Source organism: Oreochromis niloticus, linkage group LG2, assembly GCF_001858045.2.
Source record: "Oreochromis niloticus isolate F11D_XX linkage group LG2, O_niloticus_UMD_NMBU, whole genome shotgun sequence".
Classification (NCBI taxonomy): Eukaryota; Metazoa; Chordata; class Actinopteri; order Cichliformes; family Cichlidae; genus Oreochromis; species Oreochromis niloticus.
Window position 1 is genome coordinate 7,662,849 of NC_031966.2, and position 19,258 is coordinate 7,682,106.

General features: G+C 41.8%; 1 protein-coding gene across 5 annotated transcripts in view; it reads left to right on the forward strand.

The window, feature by feature from the left end:
- Window positions 1-19,258, forward strand: part of LOC100700286 (protocadherin-1) — a 208,122-nt gene that overhangs the window by 101,064 nt on the left and 87,800 nt on the right. For 3 of the 5 annotated variants that reach the window (XM_025909686.1, XM_025909690.1, XM_013272824.3), the window contains exon 4: window positions 8,699-8,918. In XM_025909686.1, coding sequence (XP_025765471.1) covers window positions 8,699-8,918 — 220 coding nt within the window. Of the gene's footprint in view, window positions 1-8,698; window positions 8,929-19,258 lie in introns of all 5 variants that reach the window. The other 2 variants (XM_025909695.1, XM_025909693.1) reach the window with 1 other exon arrangement.

The following is a 19,258-nucleotide window of genomic DNA, read 5'->3' on the forward strand; positions in this document are numbered from 1 at the left end:
ACGTCTTGGTCGCTTGTTATAGCTTTTTCTGTGGTGTCAGTGAGAGAAAATATTAAAATTTCCTCTTTGTTTGCCTATTTTAACCTTTAAGGTTTGATTCTGAGCTTTTTTTTTTTAATCCTACATGCATAACGAGTGTGTTTTGCATATGTTTTGTGTGTCTGTGCTCTGATGGAAACTAATTTCCCTGCTGGAGCGTCTTCATTTGCTTTCATGTAGAAACTTTACATAGAAACACAGAGGTGCTGTTTGTGTGCTGCTTCACTGCTTCTGCTGCTCTCTGATCAATGTCCATTATCAGCAATCAGATTCCATCAGTCTGCACTTTGACTCATTTTATCAGCCCGATACAGTGCAGGAGGAAGTGTTTATTCCCCTTTTAAAAAATCCTCTTAAACTAGGAGAATGGCAGTCGGAGATGTGTGCTTGATCACTGATGCATGGATGATGGGGTGTGGCTAATAGTTATGATTCCAATTCCAACCCCAAAGATGTGAAACGTGCCGATCCGATGCTTGCAAGCACAGAAACCTAGCCTGGTGCAACGGCACAACAGACTGCTGTCTCCCTCACAGTGAAAACAAAACTAGAGTCCACATACATTTGGCCACATAGTGCATTTTAAGGTGGTGGTGGGACACAAGTGTAGAAAAACTCCAACCTGCACACTAGAAGTTTGAGCTGGAGGCAGATGCTCCCTGTCCCTCTGTGTGTTCCTATTATATAAACAGTGCATGTGTATGGTTCCATATATATAGCCTAAGTGGAAATGCACACACACCTGCTCAGCTCCGTACAGCACGCTGGTTTCTCCCAGAGAGCCAATCACCGCCTGCAGCGTTGTGCTCACAACCTTCACTTTGAAAGAGAGAGAGGGAGGGTGGAAAGATGATGAAGAGAAAAAGTGAAGAGTTGCTTGGGAACAACAGGGAGAGAGAGAGACGAGAGAGAGAGTGCTGTTTTGGCTGCAGGGCAGCGTGTTCTGTTGCACATGTTAGTTTTTATAAAGCTGGGAAAGCACTAACTGACACAATGCACTTCCTTCAGCTCACCTGAACCCTCACAACTAAATGCATAAGCCCAACCCCTACCTGAGCCCTAAAACCACATCAGAACAGCCCTTTGAGGTCACTGGGGCCAAACTGCGCTCGCATGCATCTACTGTAGGATCGGCATCAGAGAAGAAGACACTGATGAACTGTAACCAGCTCCTATTTTGAAAGTGGTTCAGCTAAAATGTATAAAATTGCTTCATTATCGACTGGGTGAAATCCCCACAACACTCGGGGAGCCCTGAAAGCCTTTCGTATTATTTAGGTCTACAGAATTTGATTAACTGCAAAAAACCAAAAAAAAACAAAAAGTACTTTTGAGGACAAAAAAAAGATTTGAAATTAGCGTGTGGCCTCATGACTCAGTCCTGCAGTAACTTTCCTGCTGAGCTCATTTTTGGGAGCCATCCTTTCACAAAGCATTGAACCCTGAGCAGCTCGAGATGCTTGGATGAGCGCTTTGCACGGCAGCTCGCTGTGGAAAGCCTCATTTAACATTTATTGTAAAGGTTACCAACATGAATTAATTTTATTCTGTTTTAAATAACTAACATGTAAAAAAGTGAGTAATAGAAGCATGCTTTTTATTGCACTGCAGTATATTATTGCACTGCAGTATATTATTGCACGGCGTTGGCCATACTTGCCCAGCCCAAAGTCAGCTTTGATAAAGAGATAGGATTTAATGAGCTGTCAGTCACAGGGCTAAATAATAACTGGACTGCTAGTCTTGTGCTTTTTACATCTTTTTATACCTGCACACACACACACACACACACACACACACACACACACACACACACACAGAGACACACAGACACTTCCATGGATGCTTCAGGAACAACTCCGGTCTTCATGTTGCAGACCGGAGGCCAGATGCTGAACCCCGAGTTGTCAGGGAATAGATCGACCGACTTCTCAATCAGTAGACCTCCCAGTCTCTGCATTCATACTCACATGTACAACTACTGATTCAGAGAAACCAATCAAGTGAAGGAGAACTGTGAGAATATCTCCACGCAGTTCTGGCACCGCCGCCCAGCAGGTTCCTCATTATTATTCCCTGAAGCCCAAATGAACATATTCAAATGTCCTTTATTGTCTGACCCACAGTCAGACCCCACAAACGTTTAATATGCCATCAAATAATTTTTGTGGGTGCTTAGGGACACGATGAAAAAGGCATATAATGTGATGGTCAATAGAGGCCTGTAGTGCCCTATATATAATATCGTCTTATTGGGTTAGGCCAGTCCCTGAAATGGATTCAGACAGTTTTCAATAATTTATTAGGCTGCTTTTTATGCAGGAGATGAACCAGTTTATCAAGATTTTTCTACCCATTCATTGTACCCATGTTACAGTTAGGTCCAAACGTTTCTGGACGGCGACACGTTAACGTACTTCGGTTTTCTAAACACTCCCTGATTTCAGAGGCTTGTAGTTTGGACGAAAATCTTAAAGTCTAGAAATATGTCACCGTCCCAAAACCTAAGGACCTAAATGTGACACCAATGTTCTTTATGAAAATGACCACAACAAACGTGTTAGTTTGCATTCACATTTACATCATTTTGTTCATTATCATCCTAAAAGACACGACTCCCACATCATGGAGCATCACAGGTTATCACTCAGAGCAACATCGCATTGATTTGTTGGGGAGGAGTAAACAAACCACGCCAGGAAAATATCCCCAAAGCCTAACAGAGCCAGAGGGGGTCAAAGGTGCGGGTTTTTCCTTTAATTTGTCACCAGCATATTACATGTTTTTATTCATGCACCTTTGCCTCTCTGCATTTCTCTGCCCTGATGCTTGGAGCCATATCTCTCTCTCTCCCCTCTCTCCATCTCTTTTTCCACTCCTCATTCATTCTCCACTCAGATTCAACACAGTTGTGTCGAATTATCGCTGGCAGCCGCTCTTCTTGTGGGCCGAGTGTGTGGGTGTGTGTCCGCGAGTATGCGTTAATAAGTGTGTGTTGTTAGTGTGTTGGTTTGAGAGTGTGTGTGCATGCATACTTGATAAGGACAGACTTTTATAAGCATGCACAATGCAGCCTCACACACTCTTATCTCCCACAGAGGGAGGTAATGAGGATCTCTCACATACACACGCACGCACACACACACACACACACACAAACGCTGTCTCTCTCTCTCAGTTATCTCCCTCTCCGTGTCTCGGCTGACAAACAGCCAGCGAGGCGTCGTGCATTCCTCCTCTCGTTGGTTTTTAATCATCTCCGAACAATGTGGCCCAGTGAATGTGCCTCCTCCTCTTCCTCTATCACCTCCTGCAGGAGGACAAGCAGCAGGGAGAGGAAGAGGAGGAGACCCAGGCTTCTTATCAGCCTGAACCCACAGCTGGCCTCCTCTTGCTCCTTTTCCTCGCTCCTCGATGTCCTCCATCCTCTTCTCTTCCGCCTCCTCGTTTCTGTTTCTCCTCTTTATACGCCTCAACCCGAACCCTGCACAATTATTTTATGGAAAACGTAAAAATATATGCTGCTTGCTCTTTATCTCCATGAATAGCTATCAAAGCAATCATCTCTTTGTTTCTTTTGTTACTTTTTTCCTGACAGTGAAGTCTTGCATATGGCCTCAGTGGTGCTGCACTCTGCAATGGTAATGAAGGTCAGTTATTATGGATTCAAGGAAAAATGGTTCATCATGCCCTCTTGTTTAAAATAAAAGTGCATGCGTGCATTTTGCCTGCAGATGATTGAATAGTCTTCAGTGGACAAATTATTAGAAACTTCCATCAAAGTGCAGCATTAACAGTTTGCTGTGGAGGAAAGAGGCTGTGATGAGCTATCTTTCCTTGAATTCTTAATTACTGACCTTCATCGCTGCTGCAGTGCATTCATGGAACGCACTCGTGTCCTTTATATATGTTTCAGGATTAAAAAAACAGAATAATGCCAGCATTTAGTGGAGGCCAGTGTGTCAACAACAATATATAAGTAATAATAATACATCAGAGATAAAGTGCATATACAAGGGAGTTATAGCGACCATCATTCATGCCGACTGCATCTTTTAGTTGTCTGAATGTTTAAATGTTAAAGTTACTCACAGGAATTAATCAATCATTCTTATCTTAACGTGTTAGGGTGCTAAATCACATTGATACACAGTTCATGCAAACTTCTAACATGTCAAAATTTTCATCACTTCTGTGATTTGTGTCATCATCAAAATCACCGAATAAAAACCTTAAAAATGCCATTTCTTAAAGATGTCTGAGACTTCAGGGCTTCCTGTTGGAAGTTTTACAGAAATGCGACAGACTCTGACCCTATTCCCGCATTTATCTCCATTAATATCAGCATTGCTGATATAAATGCTTCTATTTTATGCTGTTGGTGTGTAAATAAATATATCTGAAATAATTCATTGGGCTGTTTTGACCAGCATCTCTCAGTAACTTTAATGAGGGAGATTTGGGAGGCATTATTTTGCTTAGCTTGGAGGATTTCTCGACTAGATCAGTGTGATGATTGATTTTAACTCTCGACTGCTAGTCTGAGGTCTTCGTGGGTCCAGTCTGTTCGTAGCAAACATTCATTCAGTGTGTTTGGCTCAAATTATTCATGAGCTTGTTGTCCACCACTCCGATGCTCCCTCTGAGACTTCTTTCTTGCCTTGAATATTATTTTATGCGTGGCTTAATCTCCCCTAAAAACTCATAAGTCTTGAAAATCAGTAATTCTGTGTTTTGAACACCAACAGTCTGCAGTGGAGGCCCACTGCCTCTCAGGGTTAAGAGTAGACTGAAAATAGGGCAGCAGGAGAAACAAAAGGGATGGAGGTCCAAGATGGCGGCAGATGGCGGCAGGTGGCGTGGTAGAGGCTGATGTGGATGTTGGTTGGTCTTTAGATTCCTCCCCTCTGATCTGCTCCACTTTCTCGTGGTGCGACCTGCTGAGATGGCATTTCTATTTCCGGCAAACAAACAAGCACACAAGCGAAAAAACAAAAAGGACAAAAAAAAAAGGAACAAAGCGAGTGTGGTGGAGGTGACGGGCAGAAAGGGATCTGATCCACTTCATTCTCCTCTGTTTACACGTAGATGTGATTCATTTCCAAATTCTCACACAGCAAACAGAAGGAAACAGTTTTAATAAAACGCCCGACTTTGTTCTGCAGCTTTTTCAGACATACCCGTTTGACGCTGTAGGGTCTCAGGTAGGAGTTGAGACAGGGAAAAAATGACTGAAGAGCACTTATGAAATAAAAATTAAATAATAAGTTCTATCAGCCTGACAGATCGCATATTCTTTATATCAGAGCCCACAAAAACATTTTCCAAAACTGTGATGTCGCTCCAACACTTCAGGCAGCCAGTCCCAGGATGTAACAGGTGTTTTTCACAAAACTCATTTCTATGTAAAGTAAGTCCCGACTAAAAGAGAGGAATGAAACATTGGTGATGTGTATTTATCTGTAACTTGCACATCTGAAATATTCTTCACACTGATCTGAAGTGTTGCTGTTTGTGCAGAAATTGTTCATGTTCTTTTGAGTCATGTAAATACCCTGGATTTGGCCTCTACATCAAAAGGGTTTTGCTTAGACACAGCACTGGTTCATCCCTTAGCTGCCTTTTTTTTTATCCTGGAGTGATTCGCAGGTCAGTGTTAAGTAAGTGTTACGTTAAGAAACAAGAAAGTAATCCCTCTGAAAATGGATTGGACTGAAAATGGTTGACAGAAAACCTGGAGAACTACCGCTCAAGACCACTTTAGAAGACTTCCATGAAAGTTTGGCTCTTTGGAAGCAAAACATAAAGACGTGATGGGTGGCGCAAGACAGTACTGTATATACATGATCCTCGGCTGAAATCAGTTAAATCAGTGCTTTTGCTGATGTTATTGTTGTTTTAAGAGTTTACTCTATAGCTAACACATCCCAGTTATAATCGTTAGGGTATTTGGAGTCTAATGAAATGTAGCTCAGCCCCCAAACTGGGCTATGGGATAGGTTAGAGCAGCGGTCCCCAACCTTTTTTGTGGCATGGACCAGTTTACGGCCTTTAAGGTGTTGCGGATAAATACAACAAAATAAAACCAGTACCAAAAAAAAGAAGATTTATTCATAACACATGGGAGAAGACCCAGGGAAACCGAGTTAACGATAAAAACGATAAAAAAATAAAGCTAAAAACGATAAAAACCCTGAAAACCATCAATTTTACATCCGAGCCTCAACTCTCGCGGCCCGGAACCAAACGACTCGTGGACCAGTAACGGTCCGTGGCCCGGGGGTTGGGGACCGCTGGGTTTGAGAAAAGTTTTGTCTTGTGAGTGATGTCGGTACGATTGGTATTTCAGATGGGAATAAAAGAACCCCTCAAGACCTATTTAAGTCTATATTACTCAAGTCAGAGTGACATCAACATAAGGTTAGAAGATTATTTTTATTCTCTGGGTTCATGCCACCATCATGAAAACCCAAAAATCAAATAATCTCATAGGAAGTCTTTCTTGTGGCAGGGTGAATAAGACAGAAGATGCAGAGAAACCAAAAATGGATATGGTGATATTTTTAGGTAGAATTTGGCTTTACAAATAGCAGCCTCACTGAGCTCCAGCATTTCAGGGATTATATTGGGAAAAAAGACAGCCAGTGTGACTGTACAGATCTGCAGCGAGTCCGGTTATTACTGAGTATTTGAATGTGTTTACCTGGAGAGGAGCCTGTCGCCTGAAGCACCGGGGATCTGGGGCTTTTGATGCCTTGACAGCACACTGTGGCCACACAGTTTAAAGGACAGCTCCACCGCGGGTTGAGTTTTGAACATTTTCCATCATTCTGACATTAATTCAGCCGCTTTTACCTGCCTGCTGAACAATTACACACATTTTTAAATCCTTCTAGTGGAGCCACTCATACTATTTAGAATTCAAACAGCAGAGAAAGTGGCCGGTGAGCTAAAGTCTCTCAACTAAGACGGAAATAAAAAGTGCGATTGGCAAGATTAAGATGCAGTCTGATCGCCACTTGGTTACTGGTTTGAAACTGGAAGGGAGGACAGTTTGTCAGGCTAAAGCAAGGCAGTGAACCTGTCAGCATCTGCAAGGGGGAAAAAGGCTGCTTAAAAAAGTAGAGATAAAGGTTTTAAAAAAACTGTTTCTGCGTGATGAGCATGGATCTGCTGGTTTTACTGGTTCAGGGTCCTGATAGGGGCCAGTTGCCATGGTGACAGAGTATGTGCCAAGCCAGGGATGTTGCTTTTTATCAGCCTGGGCTGGTCAGGTGCGTGTGATTGAAATGTTTGACCGTGCATTGTGTGCCTTTTTGAATTAGGACAGTTTGTTTGGCAGCACTCGGTGTATTTGCACAACGTGTGTTTGTGTGTGAGCGGTGGCAAGCGTCCCCACAGCGCTATAGGGAGGCTAATTGTATTTTAATTACAAAACCATCAAACGCACAAGTCAGACAGTTACCTTCCACCCCCAGAAAACACACAGTAAATGGAGCAGTTAAGTGTGTGTTCAGCCTGCTGCTCTTATTAATACTGATGTCTCATTACAGACGCCAGTCAGTGGAAGGAAACTTGAGGACGCGCGAGTAGAAAATGCACAACAAAGCAAACGAAACCATTTATTTTATTTAGGTTTAATAATGTGCAGAATGAAACGTAACCCACATATTTTAAATAATCAGTCTTATATACTTGCAGCCTATATTTTAATAAGATTTTTGTAGCATCCTGATTCTTTCAGTATTTTATATTTCTTCAGAGGTTGACTTGGGTCTGTGCCCTGCTCCTGTACATCTCTCTATTCCATCTGCCTTTTCTGTAGATGAATCCAGGAGCCGGTTTATTTGTTGCACTCACTGCACTGCCACCTTAACTGCGATGGCCAAAAAAGAACTGGACACATTTTCACCGAGCGTGAAAGCAGAGATGTTTGGGTTAATGGCAGTCGGTCTGTGAGAATCTCAAAGTTATTCACTGGAAAAGCACTTGTCTGAAATTGCTTCTGACTTTGGCTTTTGTGGAGAAATGATGTGAACGTAGCCTTTTAGCAACATTCACAGTCTGGACCGAGTGTTGTGTGGTGGAATTACATTCGGTGATTTTATTGCACATTCTAGAAATTACTTGCTAGTTTGTTATTTCAATAATAAAAGAGAATTACTTTCTTCTGCATTGTTGTCAGAAAAAATAAACCATTTAGTAGAAACTGAGAACTTTGGCGCGGCACGGTGGAGCAGCTGATAGCAGCACAGAACAGAAAAGACATATGAAAAAGTTCATATCTGTTAAAACCTTTATTGACTGCGGCGTCTGAATTTATGTGACGTTACTGAGTGCAATAAAGTGGAAGCAGTTTAATCTCATCAATTGTTCTTTGTTAAAAGGCCAGTTTAGCTTAACGCTAAAGCATTTGCAGCTAAAATGTGATGAGATGAAAGTTGACGAGTGTGAGGTGCAGAATCAAAGTGGAACCTGAAGTGAGAATAGAGCAAATGACTGTTTTAAGGTTATTTTTACAGTCCAGCTTCCATTTGATGTCTCTAATCATTTAAGCTGCATCAGATCAAACAGATAAACAATAATTCGGAGTGATTCACCTTAAATGTTTCAGAAACAAAACTAACCCTGTCGCTTTCCCTCTGTCATCCAATCACAGCTGCCCCACCGTCGAGTGACCTTCTCTACGGCCAATCAGGCGCAGGATCTGCAGGACGCATCCCAGCACAGCTATTACGACAGCGGCTTGGAGGAGTCGGAGACCCCCAGCTCCAAGTCATCGTCGGGGCCGCGGATCGGGCCTCTGGCTCTGCCGGAGGACCACTACGAGCGGACCACACCTGACGGCAGCATCGGCGAGATGGAGCACCCGGAGAACGGTAAGACCAGGTGGAGTTTCCCCTCCCTCTACTCCTCTTTTCACCTCCTCCATCCATCCATTAACCCAGAGGGAAGCAGAGGCACATTTGCACACATATATATACACACAGGCGCACGCCTAAAAGCATATCAGCACCGCTGGGTTTCACACACATTATAACTGTTTTCATTACACACACCTCGCTTGCCCTGTGTGTCAAAACGCGGCATGTCAGCAGGAATGTTAACGGCGAATATATTTAATCAAATTCCCACAATTCCCTGCGCTGCGCATACCTTCGTTAAAGAGGTGTGTGACCTCACAGCAGCAAAACACAATCAATATGCAACATAATCAAGTCCCACGGCTTAACGAATTAACATCCCAATTATGTAAATCATACCGAGTCCAACCCTCTATCAGCTGCATTTATAGATCCGCAGAGGGAGGCTAACAGGGAATAGCTAACACAATACTCTGCTCTCTGACTTCACTAGTTAGCATTTTGTCAACCTGTCATCATGTTAGCATGTTGATTTTTCTTTTTATATACATATATATGTCGTCCCTTGTTTATCTTTTACAGAAAACCAGCTCTGAATATCTTTATAGTCCTCACAGGTTGTGAGTGTATCAGTCTGAGCCTGTTAGCTGTAGACTGTTTACTGAAGCTAACGATGTTAGCGTTCCTCCAGCTGAACACCATGTGCTGTAGTGTTTTTATCTTAACTTGTAAAGCACGATGAAATATTTAAACTGATAAATAAGGGGATCATACTATTCTACATAATGGTAAGCATATTACAAAATCACAAAATTCGAATAACATCAGGTATTAAAAAGTAACACTGGGTGGATTATGTTAACTTGTAATATGCTAACAGCTGAGTGTAAACTTGGCACATTGTGATCCACATTATTACCACAGCATCACCGTGTTGACTGTAAGATTTGTACCTTTGACACAGAAACTCTAAACAGAGCTAGAAAAATAACTTGATAATACTGACAGGTGGAAACAAACGAAGCAGTATTCATATGTTGTCTCAACTGATCTACTTCCACACTTACACTCGTTATTTTTAGTGCACGAGTGTGTTTGCATTACTGACTGCAACTACACGGAGTGCTTTTTGTGACGGAGAACTCTGAACCGTCAAAGCGCCAGCCGAGTGTGAAGCACTTACCTAGCATGGTCACATCTCAGTTGTGTGGGAGACAGGGAGGGAGGATGCATCATCACCACCTGCTGTTATTCTACTGCTAGCTAGCTAAAAATTGCAGATTTAGCACTGTGCATGTGTTAAACTGTTGTAAAATTCAGTATTACAACTTCCAAGCATTATAGAAATAGCAGCAGCTTGCACGTCAGTCACAGTCCTACACAGCAAATTCAGGTAAGTGCATCACTTGACAGTAGTTGGTGTAAAGTGTTGTAACTTTCAGGTCTGAAAAATGAAGGCACTTTCTGTGCAGTGGGCATCAGGGGATGGTATCTGTGCTTGCAAAAGACTTCCAGTCCATAGACCAGTTTGAGGGGTGTATGGGCCCTCGGCCCTGACCTTATTAGATACTTTCTTGTCTTTACTTTTCCTCATTTCGGATCATATTTAATAAAACAATTAGTCCATTTAATAAATTTAGATAATTCCATGTCCCAGAATTGAGGATTATCCAGGCTGTGCATGTTCAATATGGAACTCATGCTCATTAGCTTTATGCTTAAACCAGTGGGTGGCATCACAGTGGTCCATCCAAACATCAACTCTTGAAGCAGTTAGTTAAGGCGCTACCTTGATACTGATGACTGTAAACAGACTTGATGTGCCCTGTTAGCACTAAATGCTAAATAGTTCCCAATGTCAGCCTCTTTTAGCTTGTATTACCATGATGTTAGCACATTGACTCATCTCAGATTTATATATAAATCATGTGTTGCTTTATTTTTTTTCCCATAATACTTCAAGTTTGTATGTGGGTACTAATATCTTTATGTTCAAGGAAACCTGAGAGTTTTTCTTTTTCAAAATGTTCTAATTTATTTAATTATTTGACTTGTAAACCATCATAAATTCAAATGATGTATATTTTACGTGTACTAGTGATGTTAGCTTCAGCTGTAGCCGGTCATTATGCCAGTTGTGAACCCATTAACCACGACTTTCTGAACATGCTGAATGAGTCTTTTATGCTTTAACTGTGTTATAATCCAGCAACAAGCAGTGGCAGTGCTCATAACATGGCAGCTAGCCATAGTAGGCAATAAAAATCAACACAATTGTTAATCAATCCTCCTGGACCTATTAGAGCACCACACTTCGCCGTGTTTGATACATGCTGAGGGACAAATTACCGGTCAGACATTGGCCAAAGCGATAAATGGTGAGCAGAAAAATTAAAGGAGGATGGAAAAAGTGACTTCATGTTTGGATGAGCTGATTCTGACTTCACCTGCAGGCCGAGGGTGATTATTCTCATTAGATTTGTACAATACTGTATTTTGGGTGCAGCTGCTTTAGTATGGCCATAAAACCAGTCATTTACATAAAATTATGCACATTTACTATCCACAGCCCTGTGTTTCTACTGTATATTGGAAAAATCTCATTTAGGTCCAATAACATAAACCAATCCATGCATTAAAAAATAGAAAGATTCAAGGAGAAAAACTTGTTTATCCATATGAAGTAAAAAATGCCAAAAGATTAAATAGAATAACATCATTCTGAGGTTTTCCTGAGAAATAATTACACATCTTTGCTGCTGAGAATCTAATTCCCATCTGATTTTTGCTCCGTGCTTCAGTCCTGTATTTCACTGAGATCATGATACACAGTAACTGTTGGTTTTTAGTGTTTAAAGCCCAGTTTCCCTCAGGTATAAATAAAGTACTTCATTTTATAGACCCAAATTATTCATTAGTCACACATTTAAACACACCACCATCTTTTTTTTTTTTAAACTTATGTCACCGTTCATTGTTCTGCTCGGGCTCTTAACGCCTCGTTAACACTTGTGCCAATTAAGCTAACTCAGGTGAAATGTTTGAAACTGGCAAGGAATAAAAAGCGGGGAGAGAGAGAGGAGGGGGGGAGAGTGAGGTTCAGTTTAAATGCCATCCCCGTCTGCTTTTGTGAGGGCGAGAAGACCAACTCTGGCTCTTTTTCTCTCTCAACCCACAGGTCGTACATATACCATCTGTAAACACAATTATTCACAGCTGCTTGCACGCCCACAGGCTACTGCCACCCAGTGTGTGTGTGTGTGTGTGTGTGTGTGTGTGTGTGAGGGAGAGAGAGATAGCGATAGAGAGCAGGAGAGTGTGTAAGTGGCTCTGTATCTGCTCGTACACAGAGGAATGAGGTCAGGGCGATGTTGTGTGTGAGTTGCAGTGTGCGAGGGGATGATGGTGTTGTACAATCTTCCACTTTGATGGTCAAACATGTTTTAGCTGCAGGTATTTTCCCGAGGAAGTGTGTCTGAGTGTGTGCGCTGCTCTAGCAGAGAGGCCAACAGATTACAGAGGATTAACACACCACTACAGATACACTTTACTCTCCCTCTCTTTCTCTCAGCCCGATTCTAAAACTTCAGCCTCCGTTGCTACGATAAGCCGAGCTCCATACTGATCATTTATTTGAACAAAATCCTTCTTTTTTTCTTATCTTTCCATCTGTGAGTAGATCATCCCCTCGCTCGGCTTTGTCCAGCAAATCTCCGTTCAAAATTCCAGCGATTTTTGTCTGCGGGAATTAACGCACCACAGATTCAAAACGCAGACTCTGTATATCATATGCAGCTGGACGTAATTAAAGTTCAACATTAAATAGATAATCAAGCAATAATTAGACCAACTGGCAGCACGTGTTTTCCAGATTAGGTTTTTGAGGAAGTGACTGAGCATTAGCGCCGGGCCGTACACTTTGTTCTCTGTCCTTAGCAGGCTGTTTAGATGTGTCCTGGCGTTTTCCTGCAGACTCTATCGATCAGTCAGCTGTGTGGCTGATTGCTGATCGGTCACATCTCAAGTGCTTCAGACAGATTGATGGAAAGCTGGAGGAAGCGGCTGTCTGCTCTCAAACACGTTTTCTTTTCAGTGTTTTGTATCGTTTGATTACAGTTCTTTTACCCTTGTTAGTTAAATATCTCTTGTGCTTATACAAATACATTGCTCTTATAGCAGATTACAGAAACATCAAACATATCCTCTGTCTATATGGAATAAGTTGAATTCAAGCATGGATTCTGCATAGAAGCATCGCTCCACAGCACATAGTAAAGAGTGGCTCTTACATCACACATGGCTCTGAGGGATTGCAGCTTGTCCTTAATGCATCTTGGTTCCTTTTCCTCTTGTCTTTGTAGATGGATTATCCACATATAGTAATATAATCTGGACTTAATCCGCATATAAACTGGATACTCATGACATATGACACCGTTCATCCAGAACTGGGCTCACAGTAGACCATCTGTTCCCTGCGAGCTGTGGTCATTCTGCACCAGAACGTTAACCTCTAACATCCCAGAGGTCACTGGTGACACATCATGTTCAAGTATGTCATGCACAACGGGCCACAGTAAACATGGGTCAGTAACAGTTCACTCAACTTGGAAGGCAGAGCCTTCAGATTTCAGGCCCCTCTTCTGTGGAACCAGCTCCCAGTTTGGATTCAGGAGACAGACACTATCTCTACTTTTAAGATTAGGCTTCAAACTTTCCTTTTTGCTAAAGCATATAGTTAGGGCTGGACCAGGTGACCCTGAATCCTCCCTTAGCTATGCTGCAATAGGTTTAGGCTGCTTACCATGATGCACCGAGTGTTTCTTCTTCACTCCCCTTTTTATACACCTATTAGCTTTTAATTATTAGTTATTATTAATCTCTGGGTCACAGCAGATGGCCCCGCCCCTCCCCGAGCCTGGTTCTGCTGGAGGTTTCTTCCTGTTAAAAGGGAGTTTTTCCTTCCCACTGTTGCCAAATGCTTGCTCATAGGGTGTTGTTTGGGTTTTCTCTGTATTATTTTAGGGTCTTTACCTTGCAGTATAAATCGTCTTGAGGCAACAGTTACTTGGCGCTATATAAATAAAATTGAATAGAACTTAAAATATTAAAGACGCTGTCTTTGACATGTTTCTGACTGATGTTGCTGTTTGGAAGAAGGTTAAAATGTTTTATGCATAGAAATGTAAGTATAGTGGTTTGTTTAAGCTCAACCTCGTACACGCTCAGTACGTTTCACTGTTTTTATCTGCATTTTTTTCCATTTATCATCAAATTGGAAAAAGAAAAAAACATGTCTTTCTTGGTTTCTCTGCTTATCTGATTTAAAACACATACAGAGCTCTTTTTTAATGTAGTTGAATCATCTTTAAATGTCTTTAATCATCATTGATTTTTCTCGATGAGCATGTAAATGGCAGCTGAAGAAAAGTCAAAAAAGACCAAAAGCACCAAGAGGCAGACTTGACAGAATACTGCCTGAAGTCTTTTAATAGCGTTGCAGGACCATGATAAAAATAATTTTCAACTCGTTATCACCACAAGCGATAAGTAAGCAAGTACCTCGTCCTATCACACTTGCCCTGCCTCTTTCCTGCTGTGACCAAACAGCCCCACAGACAACACAAACATGCTTTCAAACAGACTGTGGTTTGTTCTGCAGAGCTGAGAGCAGAAACGCTGCCCGATGTGGTGAGATCTCAATCATTTCAGTCCTCCTCTTCCTCTTTAATCCTGCTCTCCGTCCTGTAAATGGTCAGATAATGGATGTTAATTCCATCAGGCCGTCTTTGCTCTGCTAATGCACCCACTTCCTATGTGTGATGGACGGATGGAAAGAGGAGAAAAAGCAAACTGAGTGAAAAGCAGAGGGGAAGGGAAGGGGGTGCAGTTTGTGGGATTTGATTGCATGTATGTGTTTGTGGTGAGAAGTGGAGAGCGAGAGAGAGAGCGGAGGTAAGAGATAAAAAGGTGGAGATAGAGGAAAGAAAGGCATAAAAAAAAGCTGAGGAGAAAAGTACAAAGTGAGAGCGAGACGGAGAGAGAGGAATCTGCTGCCTGACACTGATATTGCCGGATAAAAAGGTGATTTATGAAGTGTGTGTGTGGTGCATTCATCTCTCTAGATGAAACCACATGCAAACATTCTGTATTTGGGTACTTACACAGACACACACACACACACACACACAACCTCTTTAGCTGCTGATTGCATCAGTCTGAGAGCTGTAGTAATCGCTGCACAACACACACTCACACACGAGAGAGAGCGAATGTTAGCGAGGTTTTCTATCTTGGCTCTTAATCAGCCACCAGTTTGATTTCCAGATAAAACAGTGAAAACACAGAAAATGTTCAGTTTGCAGGGTGACTTCAGCTGCTCCGCTTCACTTCTGTTAACACACGTGTTATGAGTTAGATCAGTCTGAGCTCACGGGGAGAGATCATTTCTATAAAAATATGGGAATCTCTTCATGGGGTGTGGGCACAAAGCACCAACACGCGGTGTGCACCGGCGTGTTTAGCCGAGTTAAACATGCCAAAGTCAGACTTCTGCTCAAGCTTCATTTATTATTTCAATTCCAGTAATATATGCAAACCTGAACAGATTGGTGAGTAATCTGCAGGAGTGTTTGCAAACTGTTGCTGTTTCCTCTTCCTTTTTTTGTGTGTGAACACACACAGAAATGACTTAAAACCAGATAATAAAAGTCAGATCTTGACGTTTGGCTGTTTGCAACTGTTGAACTGGTTGCAGAGTGCATCTTAGATCAGATGACACTTTAAAGTCACTCTGATAAAAGGGTAAAAAGGACAACACAGTCTTGTAAACCTCTGTGGACGATTTGTGCATCTTACACCAAATCAAACTTTGATAAACCTAAACTGTGTGCTCCTGCAGCAGTGATACTGTAAGTAAATAAGCGTTTTTAAATGTGAGAAAAACCAGTGACGATTTAGTTTGGCGCTGACATTAAGTGCTTTACCGTAAATGATAAAACAGACAGAATAAATTGGAAAACTAATTAGCAAAACACCAAATGCAGAAGACCGAGTCCTCACAGCGTTACACAACATACAGTATTTGCTGTCAGCATTGTTGTAGCACTGCTTACTCGTCTGTACTTTATTATTTATTTATGAAGCATGTTTTTGCACACATCGTTTACACCTTTGAAAGTCTTAACAAATCTTTAACACTGAACAAAAACCCTGATATTACCTGTCAGTTTTAGTTTTGCATATTCTTCTGTGTACCAAATGGATTTAATGGATTTTCATTCTAAAACAGCTTTTAAAGCAATCACAGAGTGACTAAGTGTGATTTGGCAAAAAGAAGATTTAAGAAAAGTATCCTTAATGTAAAACTGATAAAATAGTTTAGATTTAAAGAAATGGAGGTGAGTAGAAGAGTTCATGTGTTCGCCTCAGTGAAGCTTATCGCCTCCATTTGTCTCTCCCTCCCTCCTCCTGCCCTCCTACAAGAGGCCTCTGCTCTCAGGGATCTTCATTCCCTTCTTTTCTACCCACCACCACCTCCTCCTCCTCATTCCTCTTCCTCCATCATCTCTCCAGTGGGTAATGATGAGGGGGCCAACAGTTCTGCACAAGTCTGTCAGAAACTCCCAGGACAGAACAGTAGTCTCTGGAAATGCACATTATTTTTAGTTTCTTCTCAAACTTGTGAAGTCTTTATGTCCAAAGGTCCAGAGATTTGCAGCTCAGAGCACTTCTCCAACAAAAATAAACTCTTCAGTTTAAGCTCTTTGTGAATATAAAAACGGGGAACTAGGATCACTATTTTGAAATCGACTGTAGAATTAAAGTAAAAGTAAAAAATGATAATGTAAAGAAAATAGCCACAATTAAAAAACGAGTACATGAAGTTTAAGAGACCGCTCTACAGGTTTCTTGGAGGTTTGGGTGGGTTTCTTGAGGAGGTGGCAGGATGTTTTGATTAAGGCTCAGAGGTTGAGGGGCTGGAGGGATCATGGAGTCAGGTTAAGGTTTTCGATTCAAGTGCTCACTAGAGACGCTTTAGGAGTCATTTAGGATGTCCAAGACCCATTAAAGAGGCTTCAAGGTTCAGTCATTGGACTTCTTGGATCACTCAGGAGTTTCTAAGGGTCACTGAGGTGCCATGAGCTGTGTCCTGTTCCTGTTAAACAGTGCTCTCTACTCTCTGTTCACGTAATGTTGGAAACTCTGGAAATTCCCTTGACAGAAGCACTATAATCCCAGTACCTTTTACCATGATCCATGCAAACCTCTGAGAGGTTTACATTTCACCCATAACAAGAGAGAAAGTGATGTCAGTCCCTTCTGCATATCACAAAAGCCCGTAAAATACCAAAAAAGGGTACCATTGTTAAATATAGTCCAATGAAATGTTGTATGTAACTTTTCAACCAATGTAAAATTATTAATTCCCGAGCTGTGCAGGAATATTTTTAAAGAGATGAATGCTATTCTGATTATTTACATAATAATAAAATGGAAAATATCCATCATACATTGTGCTGCATTCAATTAGACTTTAAAATGGCTATTGAGGACATAAACTAATCAGAAACTATCAGCAGTACGGCCTTTTTGTCATAGTTTTGTATATAACCCGATGTATTGTTTTTAATGACAGCATTGGTCCCCTGCTGGCCATGAAAAAGAATGCAGGATGCAAGATTGCACTGGCTGCACTTTCCAGTCATGGAAGCTGTGTCCATATAGAGCACATCCATACTGTTAAATAGAGGTTTTAGGACATAAGTCACTGAATCATGGAGGATGTTCCAGAACTCGTGTTCTGAGGTTTTATGGTGCTGTGGTGGGATTAATAAGAGGAGGGTTGTTTAGGGTTTAAGACATTAAGAATTCATTAAGATGGTTCGGTGGATTAGTGAGGAGGCTACGACAATCCTTCAAGAGGGGAAAAAAAGTTTTTACACAGATCATTGTGTATTTGTAGTATTGGCGTACACAACGGCAGCTCATTTACTTTTTTTAGCAACTGCTTACTTTACAAAAAACCCACTTACTGGCTAATCATAGAGATGCTGTTGTATCCACAAACACACAACTTTACTTTCTCTACATGCGCACACTCATTAACGCATGTAGTGTTACAGCACTCCATACTGAGGACAGAGACTGCACGTTCAAAGCCTTTCTGCGATGAACACGCGCACATGCACAGAGCACATATGCACAGCACACGTGCACACACACACATGCACAGCACACACACAGGCAGATCCAGAGGAGTACATAATGATGTAACAGCAGTCCATAGTTTAGAAGTGGGACACTCACTGATGAAACCATGGTCCTGAGGAGGTGTGTGTATTCATGTAGCTTCTTGAGTGTGCGTGTGTGTGTTTGTAGGTTTCTAAATGTGTGCGTGTTTGTGTGTGTATATATCTGCTCCTCATTAGCCGGTAGATAAAAGGAGTGTGTGGAGCGATAGAAGAGGTGATCCCTCCCTGTGGAACTATACCTCCCATTCTGTTTCTTGTTTGTATCGCAGAGTGTGTTTTGTGTGTGTGTGTGTGTTTGTGATGCGATGTCAAGAAGCTTTATAGTAACAGGCAGCATTCGTTGGATGCCCTCTCTTGTCCCCAGGGAGGGAGTAAGGGAGGGAGAGGGGGGGGCGGATTTATTTTTCCAGGTCTGTTGTTTATTTGAGCTTATCTGGGGTGGCCGCTGTACACTACACAAGAAGGTGTGTGTTTATGTGTGTGTGTGTTTGTGAGTGTGTGTTTGCGTTTGGCAGTAGCTGTAAATCGGAGCTCGGCCAGCATTCGACTGATGTACAACAGCAAGGATGCTGAGAGCTGCAGCACACGCACACTGTGTCCATGATTGGATTATTTTGCCGGTGTTGTAGTGAGATATAGATACTGCCTCTTTGTGCGTATGTGCTCCCACCATGTCGACTGAACCAGTACTTTGTGCCAAATTTGGAACCGCCAGACCTCTTTGTATAGATTTCAGGGGTCGTTGGGAAGTTTTAGGGTTACTTATAAAGGTTCCAGTTGTGGTTTAAAATGTTTGAGAAGTAACTAAAAAGGTTTTGGTCATCACTGAAAACACAGCAGGATTTTTAGGCATCATTTTAAAGATTTTAGGGGTTTTTGTGATTTCTTTTGGGAGGGGGGGCGTAAAGGTTTAGGTCACTGAGAGAATTATAAATCTGGCCTTAATGCTAAAGTATGAAGAATGTTTTAGAGACTTAAAATAGCAGTTAGATGTTTGTGGGGGAAAAATGTTCCTGATATAAGTTACGCTGTCAGTAGGAGTTGCTTAAAGGTTGCAGGGCTCATGTGTTTATTAAAATCCTTCAGAGGAGCTTCAGTGAA